The sequence below is a fragment of the Tyto alba genome, unplaced genomic scaffold (assembly GCF_018691265.1).
Source record: "Tyto alba isolate M040663 unplaced genomic scaffold, T.alba_DEE_v4.0 Super-Scaffold_9, whole genome shotgun sequence".
Lineage (NCBI taxonomy): Eukaryota > Metazoa > Chordata > Aves > Strigiformes > Tytonidae > Tyto > Tyto alba.
The window spans coordinates 23,066,682-23,083,285 of NW_024881330.1; the positions used below are offsets into that span (position 1 = coordinate 23,066,682).

General features: G+C 45.1%; 1 protein-coding gene and 1 long non-coding RNA gene across 7 annotated transcripts in view; one reads left to right on the top strand and one right to left on the bottom strand.

The window, feature by feature from the left end:
• GRHL2 (grainyhead like transcription factor 2) overlaps positions 1 to 11,320 on the bottom strand; it is a 72,551-nt gene extending 61,231 nt beyond the window's left edge. For 4 of the 6 annotated variants that reach the window (XM_042786173.1, XM_042786174.1, XM_042786172.1 and 1 more), the window contains exon 1: positions 11,029 to 11,320. In XM_042786173.1, coding sequence (XP_042642107.1) covers positions 11,029 to 11,048 — 20 coding nt within the window. In that variant the 5' untranslated portion in view covers positions 11,049 to 11,320. Of the gene's footprint in view, positions 1 to 8,657; positions 8,817 to 11,028 lie in introns of all 6 variants that reach the window. The other 2 variants (XM_042786175.1, XM_042786176.1) reach the window with 2 other exon arrangements.
• A 239-nt stretch (positions 11,321 to 11,559) lies between these two features.
• LOC116960465 lies at positions 11,560 to 15,094 on the top strand. Its single transcript, XR_004406418.2, has 2 exons — positions 11,560 to 11,738; positions 11,832 to 15,094. It is a non-coding gene; the product is annotated as an uncharacterized LOC116960465 (long non-coding RNA).
• Positions 15,095 to 16,604: the final 1,510 nt, after the last annotated feature.

Sequence of the window (16,604 nt, forward strand, 5' to 3'; positions counted from 1 at the left end):
TGCCTTTTCAATACCTTATTGTTAGCGACTCAAATCAGATTTGCAACAGCTCTGCTGTTTGTGCCAGAGGTAGCTAAGGGCCTGTTCCCATTCTGGAGTAGCCAATTCTCCCTGGCTCAGAGGCAATTATTCCAGGCAAGGATTCTCCTTTCCTCAACAAAGCTCCCCTTCAGCTAAACCCAGGCTGTTTCACCACATGAGCACCTGCCCATTGCAACACACAAAACACTGCTCGCTCTCTTTCCTGTAGCAATCTTCCCTTACAATCAATAACTGCATTTTGTTACTGAGAGCATTCACAGCCATGTGATAGTCATAACTGATTTATGAGCCCTACAGGCGGACTGTGAGATGCCCTTTAAAAACACACATTTTAAGAGCTGGACTGTGTTTGTCTGCAGAAATGCTGGAGGGGAGGAGTCAACCTTTGCTGCTATAACTTAGTCAAGACAATCTTAAAGGAATGAAGAGAGTGCTGTCCCTCAGAGGAGCTACAGTAAAGGGGATAAATGCTCTAGGAACAGCCACTCAGTAAGTAAACAGTTGTAATGGCTGCAAAGGCACAGGTGCATAGACCTAGAGCCTCCCACACCACCTCCCAGGAGCACATTTTCTCTAAACCCCAGGTTTTCATGTTTAAAAACTAAATATCCATCTCCTCTGGCTTAAGAGATGGTCTGCAGCATAATCAGCCGACACACTCATTGTGTTTACACTGCAAACAGACCGAAACAATAGCACTAAGAAAAATAAAAAACTTCCTCATCGCCCCTATCCCTGTAATCAGCTCTGTGGGAGGTTAATGGTCAGACCTAATTATCATGATTTAACATAGTCAGTCATTTCAAAGATTATATCCAAAGCAGTCAGCCAAAACAACTGTGTTCTCTTTAAGAAAACTTCTCTGTTAATTAAGGTGGTTTGGATGGGAGGGAGGGTTTCTCTTAAGAAATGAGACTTGTGTGTGTGCACATGCATTCCCCTTCTTTTTCCGCGACTGCTCAATCTCCTGGACAATTTCAGTCAAATGTAACAGAGGAGTAGCAAAGTCCCCCATAACGAGAGGCGATAAATACTTTATAGTTTTTATATACACCAAGAAAACCCAACCTCCTGAGTGAGGCTCTGCATAGGTAAGCTCCCCTGGTCCCGTCAGGCACCCTTCCATGTCGGGGCACCCCCAGCTGTTCCAGCTGTGTAACTGATGACAGCAGGCAGCTGCTTGGAGGACTGTGACTGGTGGCACCTGGACCACGGGGATGACAAAGGGTGACACACCTATGAGAAACTAAGAGCCTTCCCACTGGAGAGAGCTGCTCTGAACGCCCCACCTGTGAGAAAAGCCTCTGCTGGAGCCTGTAATTAGCAACACATCCACAAATCTTATCAAAAGCTGCAAATCCATCAGTGACCACATTCACTGAAAACCACTCATTTAAGAAAGGATGATGGGCCAAGATTGCAAGAGTTCCATTCAACCTGCCGAACAATATCAGCAAATATCCACTGTAAGCCCAGAGACACCTTCTAAAAGAGCCTGCCAGGGAGCAGCGAAGAAGCCCGACCCTGACCATGCCCGTTCCTTACTGGGGCTAGCCCACTGCCCTCTGCCTGGTAGCCAGGCTGTGTGCTAACCCAGAACACAGCTAGGAGGGACCTGCCTTCTCCAAGCTGAAGACAAGCCATTATTTTACCATGCAGATACAGCTTAACAATTGAGGATACTGTTTACCTAAAAACAACACACTTTCTTTCAAGCTATCACTTGAACTCCCAATTAATGTAAAATGTTTCAGTTGTTTTATGTTAAACAGTAGTAGGTAGTTAGGTATCTTAATTTATAGGCTTGTGAGGATGAAAGGTATTTCCTGAGGAAAGGTCTAGTTTAGGAGCTAGATTGCCCTGACACTTGAGTGTTTATGTCAAGACTAAACTTTAGATGGCCTTTATTTTGTAAAATCTTTCTTTTTCTCCCCAACTGTTCAGTAGAAATGTTATTGTTTGTACCATCTTACATGATTTGTGGGCTTTCCTTGGAAGAAAATATATACCTAAGTTTTCCAGATTTATACCAGTTATGCTGATTTCTGCATCTGGTAAACTGATATTTTTGAATTTATTTAAAATTAAGATTATGGAATTTTATAAAACCTGTACAACATTAATGTATAAATAGAGATGTCCAAAACTGCACTCACTTCGTTCCATTATAGTTACCGCAGTATAACAACATCAGTTGGAGAAGTACACTGTACTTAATGTCAATGAATTAGATGAATGGAAAGGGCTGGCCTTTCAAGCTCTTCTTCAGATTAGAGATAATGAACTTTCAACAGCCAGCACTTGGGGCTATAAAATCCTACTACAGGCAAACTCTCACCCAACTTGATGTAATTTGTGAATTAGCTTACACAGAATCAGAAATGCCCATTAACACATTAACGAACAATGGTGAAAGGCAGCAGTTTTGTGATCACAGTTTGCTTTTTATTCTGAAAGATGTCCTGCCTGCCATTCTCAGCCAATTTTGATGCTCCAGAGCTTTCTGTTGAATTTGCAAAGTTCATGCAGCCCTCAATCTCCCTGATAAATTTGCCACTGAACGTAAAGCAGACTGGTGCAGCCATGCTGCATCAAGTACAGCTGCACCCTACTCTCCTCCACCATATGCTCAGCGTTACATCCTGATCCAGTTGGTGCTAGTGGGGAGGAAAGTCTTGTCCTCAGTGACCCCCGACTATTGCCTTGCTCAGGAAATTCACCCCTGAAATCCAAACCAGACTGCTGAAAGTGCCAAGGTGGGCAACCCAGCCCAGGCATTTCCTGTTTGTTTAGTTTTGGGGGTTTTTTTAATTGCTTTTTGGGACATTGCATTTGTTCTTTCAACAAACTTTTTAAAAAAAAAAAAAAAAGAAGTAAGAATCTAACTACTCCATGCATGTCCCTGCAGACTTCCTTGCCCCCTGATAACACATTAGGACTTCCCCTCCCTGCAAAAGCTGGGTGGCAGATGGGAACACAGCAGGCAGTGTGTGTGAGGCAGCAGAATGGGAGGAACCCCTGTTCTCAGGGAACAGCCTGTCCTTACGCCTATGAGACAACAGCGCCAAGCACATCTGCACACATCCTGGGCAAACTGTCCCTTCAGCAGAGGAGACAGGAGGGTTTGGTCCATACAGCTGTTATAAAGCACACAGAAATTTTAGCACCAGTCAAATAACTAGAAAAGGCAATACAGACTTAAGTCATCCTGGCTCCCAGCCCAGCACATCAAACCATAGGATATTTATCATAAGCTCCTTTTTAGTTGGATGATAAGGTGCACAGGGCAATCACCTCCAATCTAGAAACCCTGAGAGAAACACAGATTCTAAAATGAAATGCTAGACAAAGGGACCACTTCTATGTTGTATGCACACATGCACCACACACCATGCTGCATCTTGGGTTTCTGATCCCTTAATTATCCAGACCTGAGACCTGGATGAAATATGCCGTGACTCAGTGTGCCACGGGAAGAACACCTGCCTGCTGAGTCTTTTCTCCAGTGTAAAGCAAGAAATGGAGAACTTTAAGAACACCCGTGTTTCATTTGGTATGACAAAAGGTACAGGAGCATGATCCAGCTGCATCCACAAGCTGGAAAAAGTTTTGACATAGCTAAGGAGGGCAGAGTGTGATCATTTACAAGCATTTCAGTAACTCTAAAGCCCCTTGCAAGTTTATTTTACACCTACAGAAATTTCAGTTCAGCTATAAGGCTACTATAAAACAGATTTAGAACAGATGTTCATACAATTTTTCTTACAACTGATGTACATACATATGAATTCACAGGCAGAAATTGAACCACTACCACCATTTTAAAAGGACAGCTAAGGACAGATCCCACAGAAGCTGGGTAAGTTAACAAACTTTAGATTCCAGATCATAAATTTCTGTCTGCGCTCATTATACAGAGAAGTATAAATCAAAGCTAGCCCTAGTGCTTGAAACCATGTTTTGAAGTTTCTAATGTTAGTCCAGATTTACTACCCTCAGCATACTGCTTTGCTTAAACATCAAGTTAAAAAAAAAAAAAAAAAAAAAACAAAAAAACCCAAAAAAAACCACGAGTGACTCACTGCAAGTTTTGATTTATTTAGTTAAAAAAAAGTTTAGACTCCTCAGAATTTATTGCCAAAAGTATAATTAAAAAGTCAGCAACATTGTTGTTTCAATTAGATAATAGTGTTCCGTTAAAACTACAAAGGAGCATGAATGTTTAACGAACAGGAAAATTACGGCCCATGTGTCTTGGTATTTTGTCTTTCATAGTCGACAATCACATCGTTCCCAGAAGCACCAACAGGTCTCCAAAATGCACTTAGCCCAATTCAGTGAGCATATAAATATACAAATGACTCCAGAATGAAGGAAAATCAAAGCGTTTAGACCACCAGGAAACCAGAAGGTAAGATGCCCTCGGGGCCAGCCAGCAGTCCACACCAAGGAAAAAACTCCCATTAAAGAGGCTGAGTAATTTTGCCTACTAATGAACGCACATTTGGGACTCTTGCAGTTTTGGGACAATTATTCTTTTTGAGCACAAGACAAATCCGAACAAGATTACACATGTCAAATAATTAAAAGAAATTATTTTACCTTCACAAACCACTCTGAGAGGAAGTAAAATAATATATTGAGAGCAGAAACAGCAAATGGCAAAACAGAATAGTTCAACAATTAGATGCCTACCAGAAGTTTTATTTGCTTTTACACAGAACCAAAATAACTTGAGCATGTAATAGCGATTTAAAAGATTAAAACAAATAGGTGATTCATTAACATTGACAAAAAATTACTATTAAGTATGTCAAAGTGGAAGTGCAAAAGAAATCTGACACAAGGATTAAATAACATATACTAAATGCCTACTGAGGACTAGTTCAAGTACGCAATTACTCACTGTGAGACAGGCTTTTTATACCTATGATTTCAGAGACTTTTTTTTTTTCACTTATTTAATTAAATATTACTTCTACCAGACAATCTTATGTTATTAGTGCACTAAGTAGCCTGCTGCCTTTTTTTTAAACCAAGCAGAAAACAGTGCCCAAAAAAAGGCAGGTTCCAGCATATTTTTAAAAAACACTGGTATCTCAAAACATGAGGATAAGTTACTGCAGTAGCTAATAGAGTTGATCAGAATTTGCAGCTACTTAGCAGCTCCATACCAGGCCATGCTCTGTTTTGCTAAGCAGCATGCTTCCAGCATGCAGAGCACCCAAGGTTGTTTTAGCTGACCTGAAGCAGCCAGCAGTAGGCTTTAAAATTAAAAACAGGTCACGACAAGGCTTCCCAGGCCTGCTGCAGTTTAACCTGACCCTTGGCCCTTGTTCATTCATTGCTTCCACGGAGTTAATGGAAATGGAATGGTTACTGCACTGATAGCACTGATTGCTTTTATTCAGAATACAAATTTTTTTACAGTCAGAAGGAAAACATGAATTCAGCTACTGAGAAATCCTGGGAGTCAAGCTTTCCCAAAAATATTTTTAAAAAGCACACAAAACCAAAAATATACTTTACAGAACAACTAAAATACAGCCATTATCTCCCACTATTAGGAATATTAACAAATCTACAGATATATATAATCTTCGAGGTTGGAGCCATATTCTCAAGCTAGAGCTATGTTGCAATATTTGACTTCTCCACAGTTCACCTGCACTTAATATGGTTTCCTTGGTTAAATATTTTGTAAGCAACAGTTCTCTTCTTTATGAGGTTTGTACTATCGAAGAATAGGACAGTGTCCCAGTGTACTAGGATGTCTGAAATAATTACTGATCTTCTTTTAATTAACTACTACTGTCCCAACCACTGATTAAAAAGCTAATGAATATTCATCCCATGATGAATTCCTAGATCAGCATTTGAAAGTACTATTTTGTGTGTGTATACAAAAAAGGCCTGCTTAATTGGCTGTTCCATACTCAATGGAAAAAAAAATATTTAAGGTAACCATCAATGGTCTGCACTGGATTAATATTTGTGAAAATATTTGACAACAAATGTCAACCAGTGTAATATCATTTCCCCTTCAGATGTCCCTGCCACAACAAAAATGATGATGTCCCTGCTGACCCTCACACAGGGAAGAGGTTACTTAATTGTAATGATCACATAAGTGACCTGGGACAATCCCCTCCCTCCTGTTCTGCTTTGATCTTCAGTTTGGTCTCAGACTTCACCACCAGGGAGACAGCAGTGTAACAAGAAGACGTAACCATTTGATACCCTTACTCTTCTTAGTTAAGCTTGTGGTTGCAAGTTCTATGAGATTCTGCACACTGATTTTCCACCTTCCTTGCACAGAGATGGTTTTCTGGGGAACATCCATCGCAGCATGCCTGACATTTGCAAAGTACAAGCACTAAACACCTCTTAATTCCTGCCTCTCTGTTAATTCCTGGATAAGTACCACTTTGGAAAATTCATCTCAATGGATGCCCCATCCAGACACTCAGCAGTGAAAAAAAAAAAATATATATATATATACCAGTTGAGTAGTCTGTGACCTAATTGCCACTCAACATCTGCTGATGGGAAATATATTTGTCCCGAAAAGAAAAACATTAAGAACAGTTCATGGAATTACACCGTAAGCCATAAATGCCCTTTGTTGTTATAGTACTAGATGCTTAAGTTAAATATTATGAAGGCAGCTTCTACATTTACACACTAAGTAAGAAACAGGAAGCCAGGGCAAAATTACTCTGTGAACAGTCCAAGATCAACTTCTGCCACAGACACGACCAAGTAGCATGTTGGATGTGAACATGCCTCCACCGACACACAGAAGCAGGTCTGAACCCATTCCCACCTCCAGGCTCGCTCTCCCCTCGGTTATTCACCCACAAGCACATGCCCAGCTGCAGACCCAGACCGCCCCAAGTCCTCCTTCATGTGGTCAGGCTGAGCATGCCCCAGCCCTGTCTACCTGGTGTCCCGAGCAGCTCTTGCACATAGTGAGGGTGTTGGGAGCCTGACCAGCCCGACTGACGGGCACTGGTGCGGCCGGCCGGCCAGCGAGAGCACCGCAGCGCCCAGCACGCTCGGGCCTGCTACCAAGCCTGCTCTTGGTGCAACCACAGTCCCAGCCTGCCTGGGACTCACGACTTCACACACCACCAGGAGCGGCAGGGACACGACTGTGGCATTTACCAGGCAGATCCCAGGCGGCTGTACAATTGCTGCTCCTCATTCACAGAAGCACTGGAAATCTCTAAAACCTTGTTAAGTCTCACGAGTATTGAGGTCACCGATTAGCTTCCCTAATGCACTAGAGCCAATAATCCGGGGTGATCATTTTCTTCTGTATACTACAGTAAGAACAACTTTTCAGCCCGTAAGTGCAGAAGTGAACCCTGGAATCATCTTTACATCCTGCAAAGGAGATGGTCCCTGGTCCCTCATGATGGCTCTGGGGATTGGATGGTAACAGAAGCAGCTGCATGGACCTCCAAAATGTTCATAGAGAAGCAGGGACACATATTTCCTTCTTCAGACATTCTAGTTTGAGCAGTTCTGTCTTAACACCTGCCATTTGCTTGCACTCCCTCTGCCTGTGAAGAATCCAGACCGATGAAAAATGGATGCTGAAAGTAACCTCCAAGAGGAGATCAGGCTGCTCTCAGCCCAACACTCCTCTGAGCCAGTTTTCTAGCTGCACAAACAGCTCTACTGACACAGCTGAGAGGGTGGAATGGAGGCAGGAACAAGTGGCCACAGCCTGCTTAAGTCAGTACTACCTCTGAAAAATGCATGTGAAATCATGCCTTATCTCTTCTGACCCATAGGAGTTTGCCAAAGCCAGCAGGCAAGACCCAGCTTAAGCAGAAAGACTAAAGGGAAAGACAGGGAGATATGCACACTACCTTAAGGATAATCTCCCCTTCTAAACTCCTCAGTTAGCATTAGAATCAAAGGACTTGTTCTTTAGCATTTTCACCTGACTGTCCATCTTCTTTAAGGAAGCTGATGGTGCAGGTAGCACTACAGCACCCCTGTACTGGCTCCTTCCTCCAAAGAGGGACACAGCAGGCAGCCCTGTGGAGCCCTTCTGCAGTGTGGTGTTCCACCTCTCCAGAAAAGCCAGCAAATCCCGCTGAAGGATTAGATGAACGTTTTTCCATGCTTTCTTTATCCCCTCAGCTGCTTAGTCCTCTACATCAGCACTTTACTAGCACAAACCCCACAAAAACATGTCCAATGACACTGACAAATTAGCCGACCTCGAAATAATGAGCCTCCTTCTCCAGTCTTGCCTGTAGGAAAGATCTGTTTTTACGTAAAAGAAAGGCCATGTGGAGGAGAATAATGTTGTACTCTCTGGATTAGGTTTTAATTGGATATCATTAGAGGAAGAAAAAAAAAAAAAAAAAAAAAAAAAACACAAAAAGAAACCCCTTCCCATGCAAACTCCCCCCATCAGTCTATTATCTCATTCCACCTGGTCATCTTTTCTGAAAACAAATATATTTGTCTTCTCATGTTACACTTGTGTATACAGAGCCCAGGGGATTTCTTTACTTTTTATTTTCTTTTCAAACTCTTACCTACCACCTATGAATTTTCTAAACACCTTAACCATAAACAGATCACAGGCATACCTGCAACGGGGGAAGTGCTGTTACTTGAGGGTACATGCTCTGCAGTGCTCTTAGGTTCCTCACAGTGGTAACAGCAGCAGCACTACACAGAGCAGGGGATGAAGGGCATTAATGCTTCAGTCTCAGTAGCACTCAGTATACACCTATGCCATACTGTTCCTGTTGGGAAGGAAGGATAGTCCTGTAGCTTAGTACCATCCTAGACCCAGAGGGGAACCACTTTTGTCCTCATTTCTTACACAAGTTACGTTTCCACTGCACTGTTTATTTCAAAGCTGACTGTGGTATGAAGTTGCTTCCTCCCCCCCGCCATATTCCCCTCCCGCTGTCGTTAACTGTGCTTGATCTACCGCAGCCTAGTTTCTGACACTTTACTGAAACTACTGGTAACTAGACTCGTCCATGGAGTGACTTATGGGCCCTTTTCACCTGCTCCTGCTTTGGGATGCCCTCGATCACTGCTTCTTGTCAGGTCTTTCACAGTTAATCTGGTTCCCCTCCCAACTCAACGACCGCTCTTTCAGATGCTCCTCCCTGCCTCACCGGCATCCCTCAGGGCTCTGTCCTTATTCCCTTCCTTGCACTTAAATCAGTACTGCTGGAATGAACTACCAAACTCCGCTTCGTTCCCAGCTTCTACCACAACCAGTTTAATTTTATGTCAGTAACTACCTTTGCACTATCCCACTAGCTGATGCTTGAAAAAGGCCGGGACTAAAATGATTTTTTTACTCTTTCTCCTTTGAACCATCCCATCTCTTCCCTATCAGGGCAGCCAACCCTGCTGTTTTCTTTTGCCGGATAATCTCTTTCTTTCACTCCTTGACAGGCAGGCTGTCACCAAGCCTCCCTCAGTCGACGTCTCCAACATCAGGCTCCTCCTCTCCACCTCCTTTGCCACGAAGGCTCCCGGGGAACGCAGCAAGGGAGTGTGTCTGAGCAGCCCCAAGCACAGCCGAGGCCACGCTCCCGAGTGGGGCGCTCCCACCTGCGCCAGAGCAGCAGTAAAAAAAAAAAAGCTGCCATCTCCCGCTTGGCCTCTGCAATCTGCCGCCCTCCATCTTCTTTGCCCCGTTACTCTCCGCAGCCGCCTGCTGCAAGGAACACCAATAACCCGAGCGGGTAAAATGGCCCTTCCCGCCTGGCTGCCTCACGGTGGCTGCTCGGCGCCGCAGGCCGCCGCCGCGCTCCCCGCCAGGCCGCGGCCCTCACGCCAAGCCGCCACCGCGGGAACGGGCACCGGCCTCGCTCCACGGCGTACCGGGGAACGGGGCTCGGTACCAACAGCCCCTGGTTTGGGGACGATCGGCACGAAGCGTTGACGGCACCGGGCTCCCGCCCAGGTGGCAGGAGGAGAGCAAAGCGGCGGCCTGCGCGCCGGGCGGACGCCTCTCCTCACCGCGGGACCGGCCCCGAGCCCACCGCCGGCCCCGGCTCGGTGCTGCTGCGTGCCCCGGGGGGGTGCGGCCCCCGGTGCCTGCGGAAGGCAAGGGGGGCTCCGCACCTCACCGCCGCCGTTTGCCCGGCCTCGCCCGCCTCGTTGCCGCCAGGCCCGGGCCCTGGCGCCGCGGCTTGCGGCCCCCCTTCCCGCCGGGCTGCGGCGGGCCTGGGACCGGCGGGAACGGGCGGTTTCCACCTCCTCCTCCGGCGCCGCCACTGGGAAAGTTACTGTTTAACCCGGGGCGGAGGCGCCGGTCTCCGGGCAGCCGCGGGCCCGCCGGGACGTCCCGCCGGGAAAACAAGGTCAGGGCGCCGAGGCTGAAGGCGCCGCGGGCAGCGGCTGGGGCGGCCGAGGCTGGGGAGCCCCCGGGTAGGAGCGGGCCGAGGCCCTTCCTCCCGCCGCCCGCGGGACGGGCCCGGGGTGCCGAGGGGAGGAAGATGGCCGTGTCCGGCTGGGGATAAAAAGCCCTTTGTTGAGCTAACACAAAAGCCAAGAAGCACTTTTCGTCTGCGGCCTTCGGCGGGCGGAGGCCGCTCTGCTCTTCTAGGGCGAGGAGAGATCCCTCCCGAAAAGCGACCCTCGAGGTGAAATGAGGGGGGGAAAAAAAAAAAAAAAAAAAAAAAAAACACCAAACAAACCAAAACCTAAGCTAAAAGGGAAGTTTTTTTAAAAAAAAAAAAAAAAGAAAAAAAAAGAAAAATTCACGAAGCCCCCCAGCCAGATGGAGAGCGAGGTGGGGGGCGGCGAGCCGCAGCCTTGTCCTCGGGCGCTGCGGGGGTTCCTGTGGCGCCCGGTCCGGCGTCGCTTTCCGGAGGGAGAAGCGCCGTCCCGGCAGGTCCGCGGCCGCGCCGGCCAGAGGGAAGCGCGGCCCGGCGGGCGGGCCGGCCAGCCCCGCGCAGCGGGAGCAGCGGCGTGCCTGCGATCACTTACTTGTCCGTCTCTTGTGACATGTTTGATCCAATGAACTCTCTCCCCTTTTCCCGGTGCCTCCGTCTCCCTGGCGGAACTGGACTTTCAGGTCTGTGCAGGTGAAGGTGTGTGTGTGTGAACGCCCGGGACGGCAGAACCAGAGCTACTGGTAATTCTGCTTTCCCTTTCCCCCCCTCTCCCGGCTCCGCAGCCAGCCGCCGAGGTAGGACAGGTAAAGCCCCCTCCCCCTCGCATGTGGGGAGCGGCGGCGAGGCGCGGCGCGGCGCGGAGAGCGGCCGGGCCGGGCGCGCACAGGTAACTTTCCCGAGCGGCGCCGGATTCTTTCACTAAAGGAGCGGGGCAGAGGGACGAGCCGCCCGCTGATTGGGCGGCGCGGGCCGGCAGGTGCGCTGCCATTGGAAGAGGCGCGCACAGGTAAAGGCGGCGGCCGCCACCGCCGCGCTCCAGGTAACGCGCCCCGCGCCGCGCCGCGCCGGGAGGCCGCCGCCGCTGAGGGGAAGGGGGGAGCCGGGCGCTGAGGCGGCGGCGGAGGCCGCCTCGCCTGCGGCCGGGCGCGGCGGAGCGGGGCCGCCGGGCCGGTCGGTGCCGTCTGCCGGCTTCTTGCACCGGGAAGGAGGATCCCTGCCCAAAATCCCCCCGGCCGCCGCGGCGGGCCCCTGGCTGGCGTTGGATGGTGCCCAGGGAGGCGTCGGCCTTCGCAGGACGGCTTCGTAAATAGTTTGTTGTTGTTGTTGTTGGGTTTCAGGGATTTTTTTAACTTTATTTTTAACTTTTTTTTTTTTTTTTTTTTACCTTACCCACAGTTGGGACCGACCGGTTTTGACGTTGGCGAATGTCTTGGTGCAGAAGGCATCTCATGGCTGAGGGATGAAGTGGTGGCAGGAGATAACACCCGCCGCGCCAGTCAGAGCTGGGGGTGAGGGGCTGAAGGGTCTGTATTGTCAGCAGGGGAAAGCTGGAGAGAAAAGGAGAATGCTGGAGTGGAGCGTTTATTGAGGAAGGCTCTGTTATGCAGGAGCAAGGTGGATAGAGAGGACTGGTGCCATCCATGGGTCAGTCACCCATCAGTCCAGTGCACCCCACCGTGTACGTCGCCTGAAGATCTAAGTGGGCTTATATAAGGGACAGGATTGGGCTGTGCGGGCAGCAGCTTTGCCCCTGATGGGGAAGTTGGGGAAGAGGGCCTGTTCCAGCGTTGGGTCAGTTTGAGAAGAGTGAGTAGAAGAGGAGCAGAGAGACTTCCATCTGCTCTCACCTCTTCTCAGTCCTCATTCCTCCACCCGTGTCAGGTCTGGATCCCACTACTTCTTCCTGATATCACCTGTCCTAGAGACATCTTCCTATATTAGGCATCCAACTTGACTGCTGATAAACTCTGCTGTACAAATAGTGCTGTACGTGTAAAGACTGCATCATTATGTGGGGTAGGCCATTATATTCTTTGATGATCTTTGCAAGAATATTAGCTGAATGATACCAAAACCATCAAATTTGTACTGTCTTAGGTGAAGGCATTTTCCATTTTATACCTTTGATGTCGCCTGACAGGGGAATGTAGTAGAAGGGACATTCACAGAAATATGTATTTGTATAACTGACTATATATGTATACATATATCTATGTATAAAATATGTAGTATTGCAATCTGGGGCCCAATCTTCTTTCACCTATTCCTGCAGTTGAAATCAAAGTTGACTCTCGAAAGTCTTTGGTACTGGGATTCCAGTTAGGCACAAATGCTTATTTCTGGGTCTCGGGCCTTATCTGTGTTCATAGTAACTAACCAAATTAAGCTAATTCAGTATAAATCAGTTTTAAATCAGCTTAAACATAGCCCCATGAAGATTTCTGTCACTTCAACTAAACAGAATTAGAAAAATACTTTAGCTAGATTAATGGCGCTTTGATTGAGCACAAGATATTAGTTAGCCGTTCTCTTCTTCCACTCTCCAGTCACAGGAAGGAAACATCATTATACAATCTGTAAATCCAATCAGAAGTTGGTAATGTGGCCTGAATTTTGAATAACAAATACTGGTATTGAACATGTAGGCTGTTATTCATAACAATGCTTGTATGAATTATTTTGTATAATACATTTTGAGGAAGCCATAAGACTTCATAAAATGCAGAAGGGAAACAGAGTAATTTATTTTTTACAAATTATGCAGTTATTTTGAATACAGAATTACTGTGTTATCTCAAAACACGTGGAGCCTCTCAGGCACATTACTGTGAGATACTGTGAATTGTTCTGGAGAAATAGTAGTAGAATGCTGTAACTGTTTTAAGTTAGTGAAGCCCCCCCTGTTAACTGCAGAAATGATAGGATTTCTTTCCCAAATATTTGTTATGCTGAAAGAAACTTTGAGAACTGAAAAGGTTACCTGTTTGAGCACCATCAATAGGATTAACGCCAATTTGGGTATCCTCTTTCTTTTTTTTTTTTTCTTCTTTTGTTGTTTTTTGTTGTTTTTCAATTATGAGAAACATTTGGGTGTTGTTTTTTCTCTTTTTTTTTTCCTGTATGAAATGTATAGGAAGAAGGAGATGAAGGCTTTTGAAGTGATGAGCACTTTTGAAAATGCCACCTTCCCCAAGGTATAAATGCTGCGGATGTGTGATTTTACAAGAAAGAAAACTGCATCTGATGCCATCTGCAGTCTTGGACCAAACCCAAACTGTAACTCAAACTGAAATGGAGTTTGTTGTTCAAGTACTGGGTCAAATACAAAACTGCCTTTAGCAGCCTGCTCTCAGGAGAGATTCTCTTAGAATGAGGTAGTTGGGAGGCTGAATTACTGCTCACCATCTTAGGTGGTGTTCCAAGGTCAAAGTTAGGAATATAAGTGGAAAATGCTGTAGTGAACTCTTGATTTGAAGTTGTTGGAGATGACAACTGTTATTTAGTTGGGACTTGCTTAGATGGAAGAATACAACCTGAAAATTATTTTAACTAGGAAGGTAGGCATGGGGCTCATGATTTTCCGGATGAGCCTTTTGCTTCAGACTGCAGGCTGGAATCAAATTGAAAGTGTCAGAGTTCACCTCTAGCTGAGCAGGTCCAACAAGTCCTACCTATTCCAGCCTGATGCTCATTCTTCATGATCTACAAGATTATTATAAACTAATCTGTTAGTCATTGAAAAATCAGCTAATGTTATTTCTGGCTAGACCAGTGGCACTTCCTGTAGAATAAAGGCTGCGTAGGGTAAAAATGAAATAGTGGTGCAATACATTATTGAAAATCTAGGACTTGTCTTTGGAGTGTACAGGAAAAATTTAAAATAGTAAGCTACTGTTCCTCATACTGTGCTTGCTTCTTTGTTTGTGCAGCAGCTTTTTGTGGCATTGTAAGGATTCAGTGTATAATTCAACTGTCTAAAGCTTTATGTTATGTTTACACTATTTACTCCATAGCAGCTAGCGTCAATGTTGTTTGGACTTGCCAGCACTGGGTAAAGGAAATACAGTGTACAAATAAGGCTTAACTAGGCTTACTAATTGCACTAAGTACCTAAAATATCTTTCAGAAAACTATTAAAAGAAGTCTATATGATAAAAGATGTTAGAGAGTTATTTATGTCAAAACAGTGTTGTAAAGCAGTTCAGTGAGCAAGCAGATGTTTGAAAACAAATGTTTTCAGTAGGCAATATATTTTTATTTGTTTCTATGTCATTGATGGCTGTTGATACAAAATGTACTCTCTCACAGCAAGTTCAAAGACAACCACCTACCTACTAATTTTGTGATATGCAACATTTACTGTTAATCCTCCCCATAGCCTTTCCTTTGTAGTTGTTCTCTGTATGAAGCTGTATTTATTGGAATTTGTGCAGACCTTGATCTTCAACTGACTTCAGTGAAGCCGTCATATACATCAAAATAGGCTTAAAAGATTTCAGTGCAAACCTCCTGTACCCCAAATAGATCATTCTTACACTCCAAGAATGAATTACTCTGCACTGTTAACTTTAAGAAAGTAGTTCTAAGTAACCAAGATCCTGATAACAGATTACTTCTAATGCTTCACAATTGAACTATAAAAGTCTTATCAGAATAGATTTTCTGATTAATGGCAAGTACTTGTGGATTTCTCTCATGCTGCCTGGAAACTCCAATTTGTGCTCCCCAAACAGGTCTGATGGGAGCCCTTTAGCAACCTCAAGGCTCTCAGGTGCCTCAGCAGCACTTCTGCAGTGTGAAGGACCATGGCATATCAAGCATTTTCTGGCCACAGGGTATGGTGTGAAGTCCAGCATGGCACTTTCTATTTGAAACGCTGATTTGCATTTCTCTTAGATTCATCAAAGCTGTATGAAAACATGTAAGAGAAAAAAGGAGGGGCTTTATTTTTTATTTTTGTTGCTCATTATGAGTGTAGAATTCATGATTGTGGAAGGTGTCAAAGTTATGACTATCTTGTATATCTGCAACTCTGAACTTAGGCAGTGTGTGGCACATGCACAGTTGTTTCAGCTTAAAACAGGAGAAGTAGTTTTTAGTGATGAAAATAGCTCACAGCATGGAAATCCTTTCAGGATTGATACACTGAGACAGCTAAGAAGGCGGCAAAGTCTGACAATAGATTGGAATATTAGGTTCATACTTGATTAGCAAACATTAAAGTACCAATCAATTTCATAAAGATTACTCACAATTTTGGAATGAATTCAATAGAATTTAATATAGAATGATAGCTTTTCTGCAGATGCTTTGATCTACCTAATAGTGGTTTTTAGTGATTCACTCGAGCATTTTGAAACATTGGGAAAATACAGTTAGGTCACCTAATGACAGTAATTTTGCTTTTAGTGTAAAACTGTAGTGTGAAAAAGAATAAGAAGGCAGCTCTGAAAGACAATTTAATGTGATGTGGGATCCAGACCTCTGGAAATATGTTAATTAAGCTGACATTAAAGTTGGGGATGTCCTTCTGGGGCAGAGCTAGAGAACCTAAATAACCAGACCTGTGAGAAAAATGTTAAGAGTACATCTTCCTGAAGCTTTGTCCAGCTTCCTGTATTAATGAATGGGATCTTTGCATCATCGTAGAACAAACCTGCAAATTCACGGAGGACACATTTTGAGTAATCCTAATTTGAACTATTTTGGGATGAAGGTAAAATGCTGTTAGTTTGTTTAGGTTGTGAACAGTTCCCCGGGAGTATCAGAAGAAAATTGTCCTAATGCCTCTATATCCTTTTTTTTTTTTTTTTTAATTACAAGAACTTTTTTTTTTTTTTAATTACCAGTAGTAGTTTAAACCCAACATTTTCTCAAAATTTAAGCTGTTTTGTTTTTTTTTTTCCCCTCCTTTTTTTCCTCAATAACACAGAATTCACTCAGTTGTACAGAATGAGCCCACAGTTGTTCTTGATGCCTGGGGGAGCTGGGCTGTCCTCCTCTAAATTCCATGGAGGACTGAAGGGCTCTCCCAAGGGAGTGGGAATGGCCAAGTCTATGTTTGCCAGACTGCTGTCCCCAGCTCTCATCAGTCAGTTCTTGAACCATGATTTTTCACAGAGCATCATTTTAAAGGAATCTGAAATAGGGATGTGATCAACATGAGGA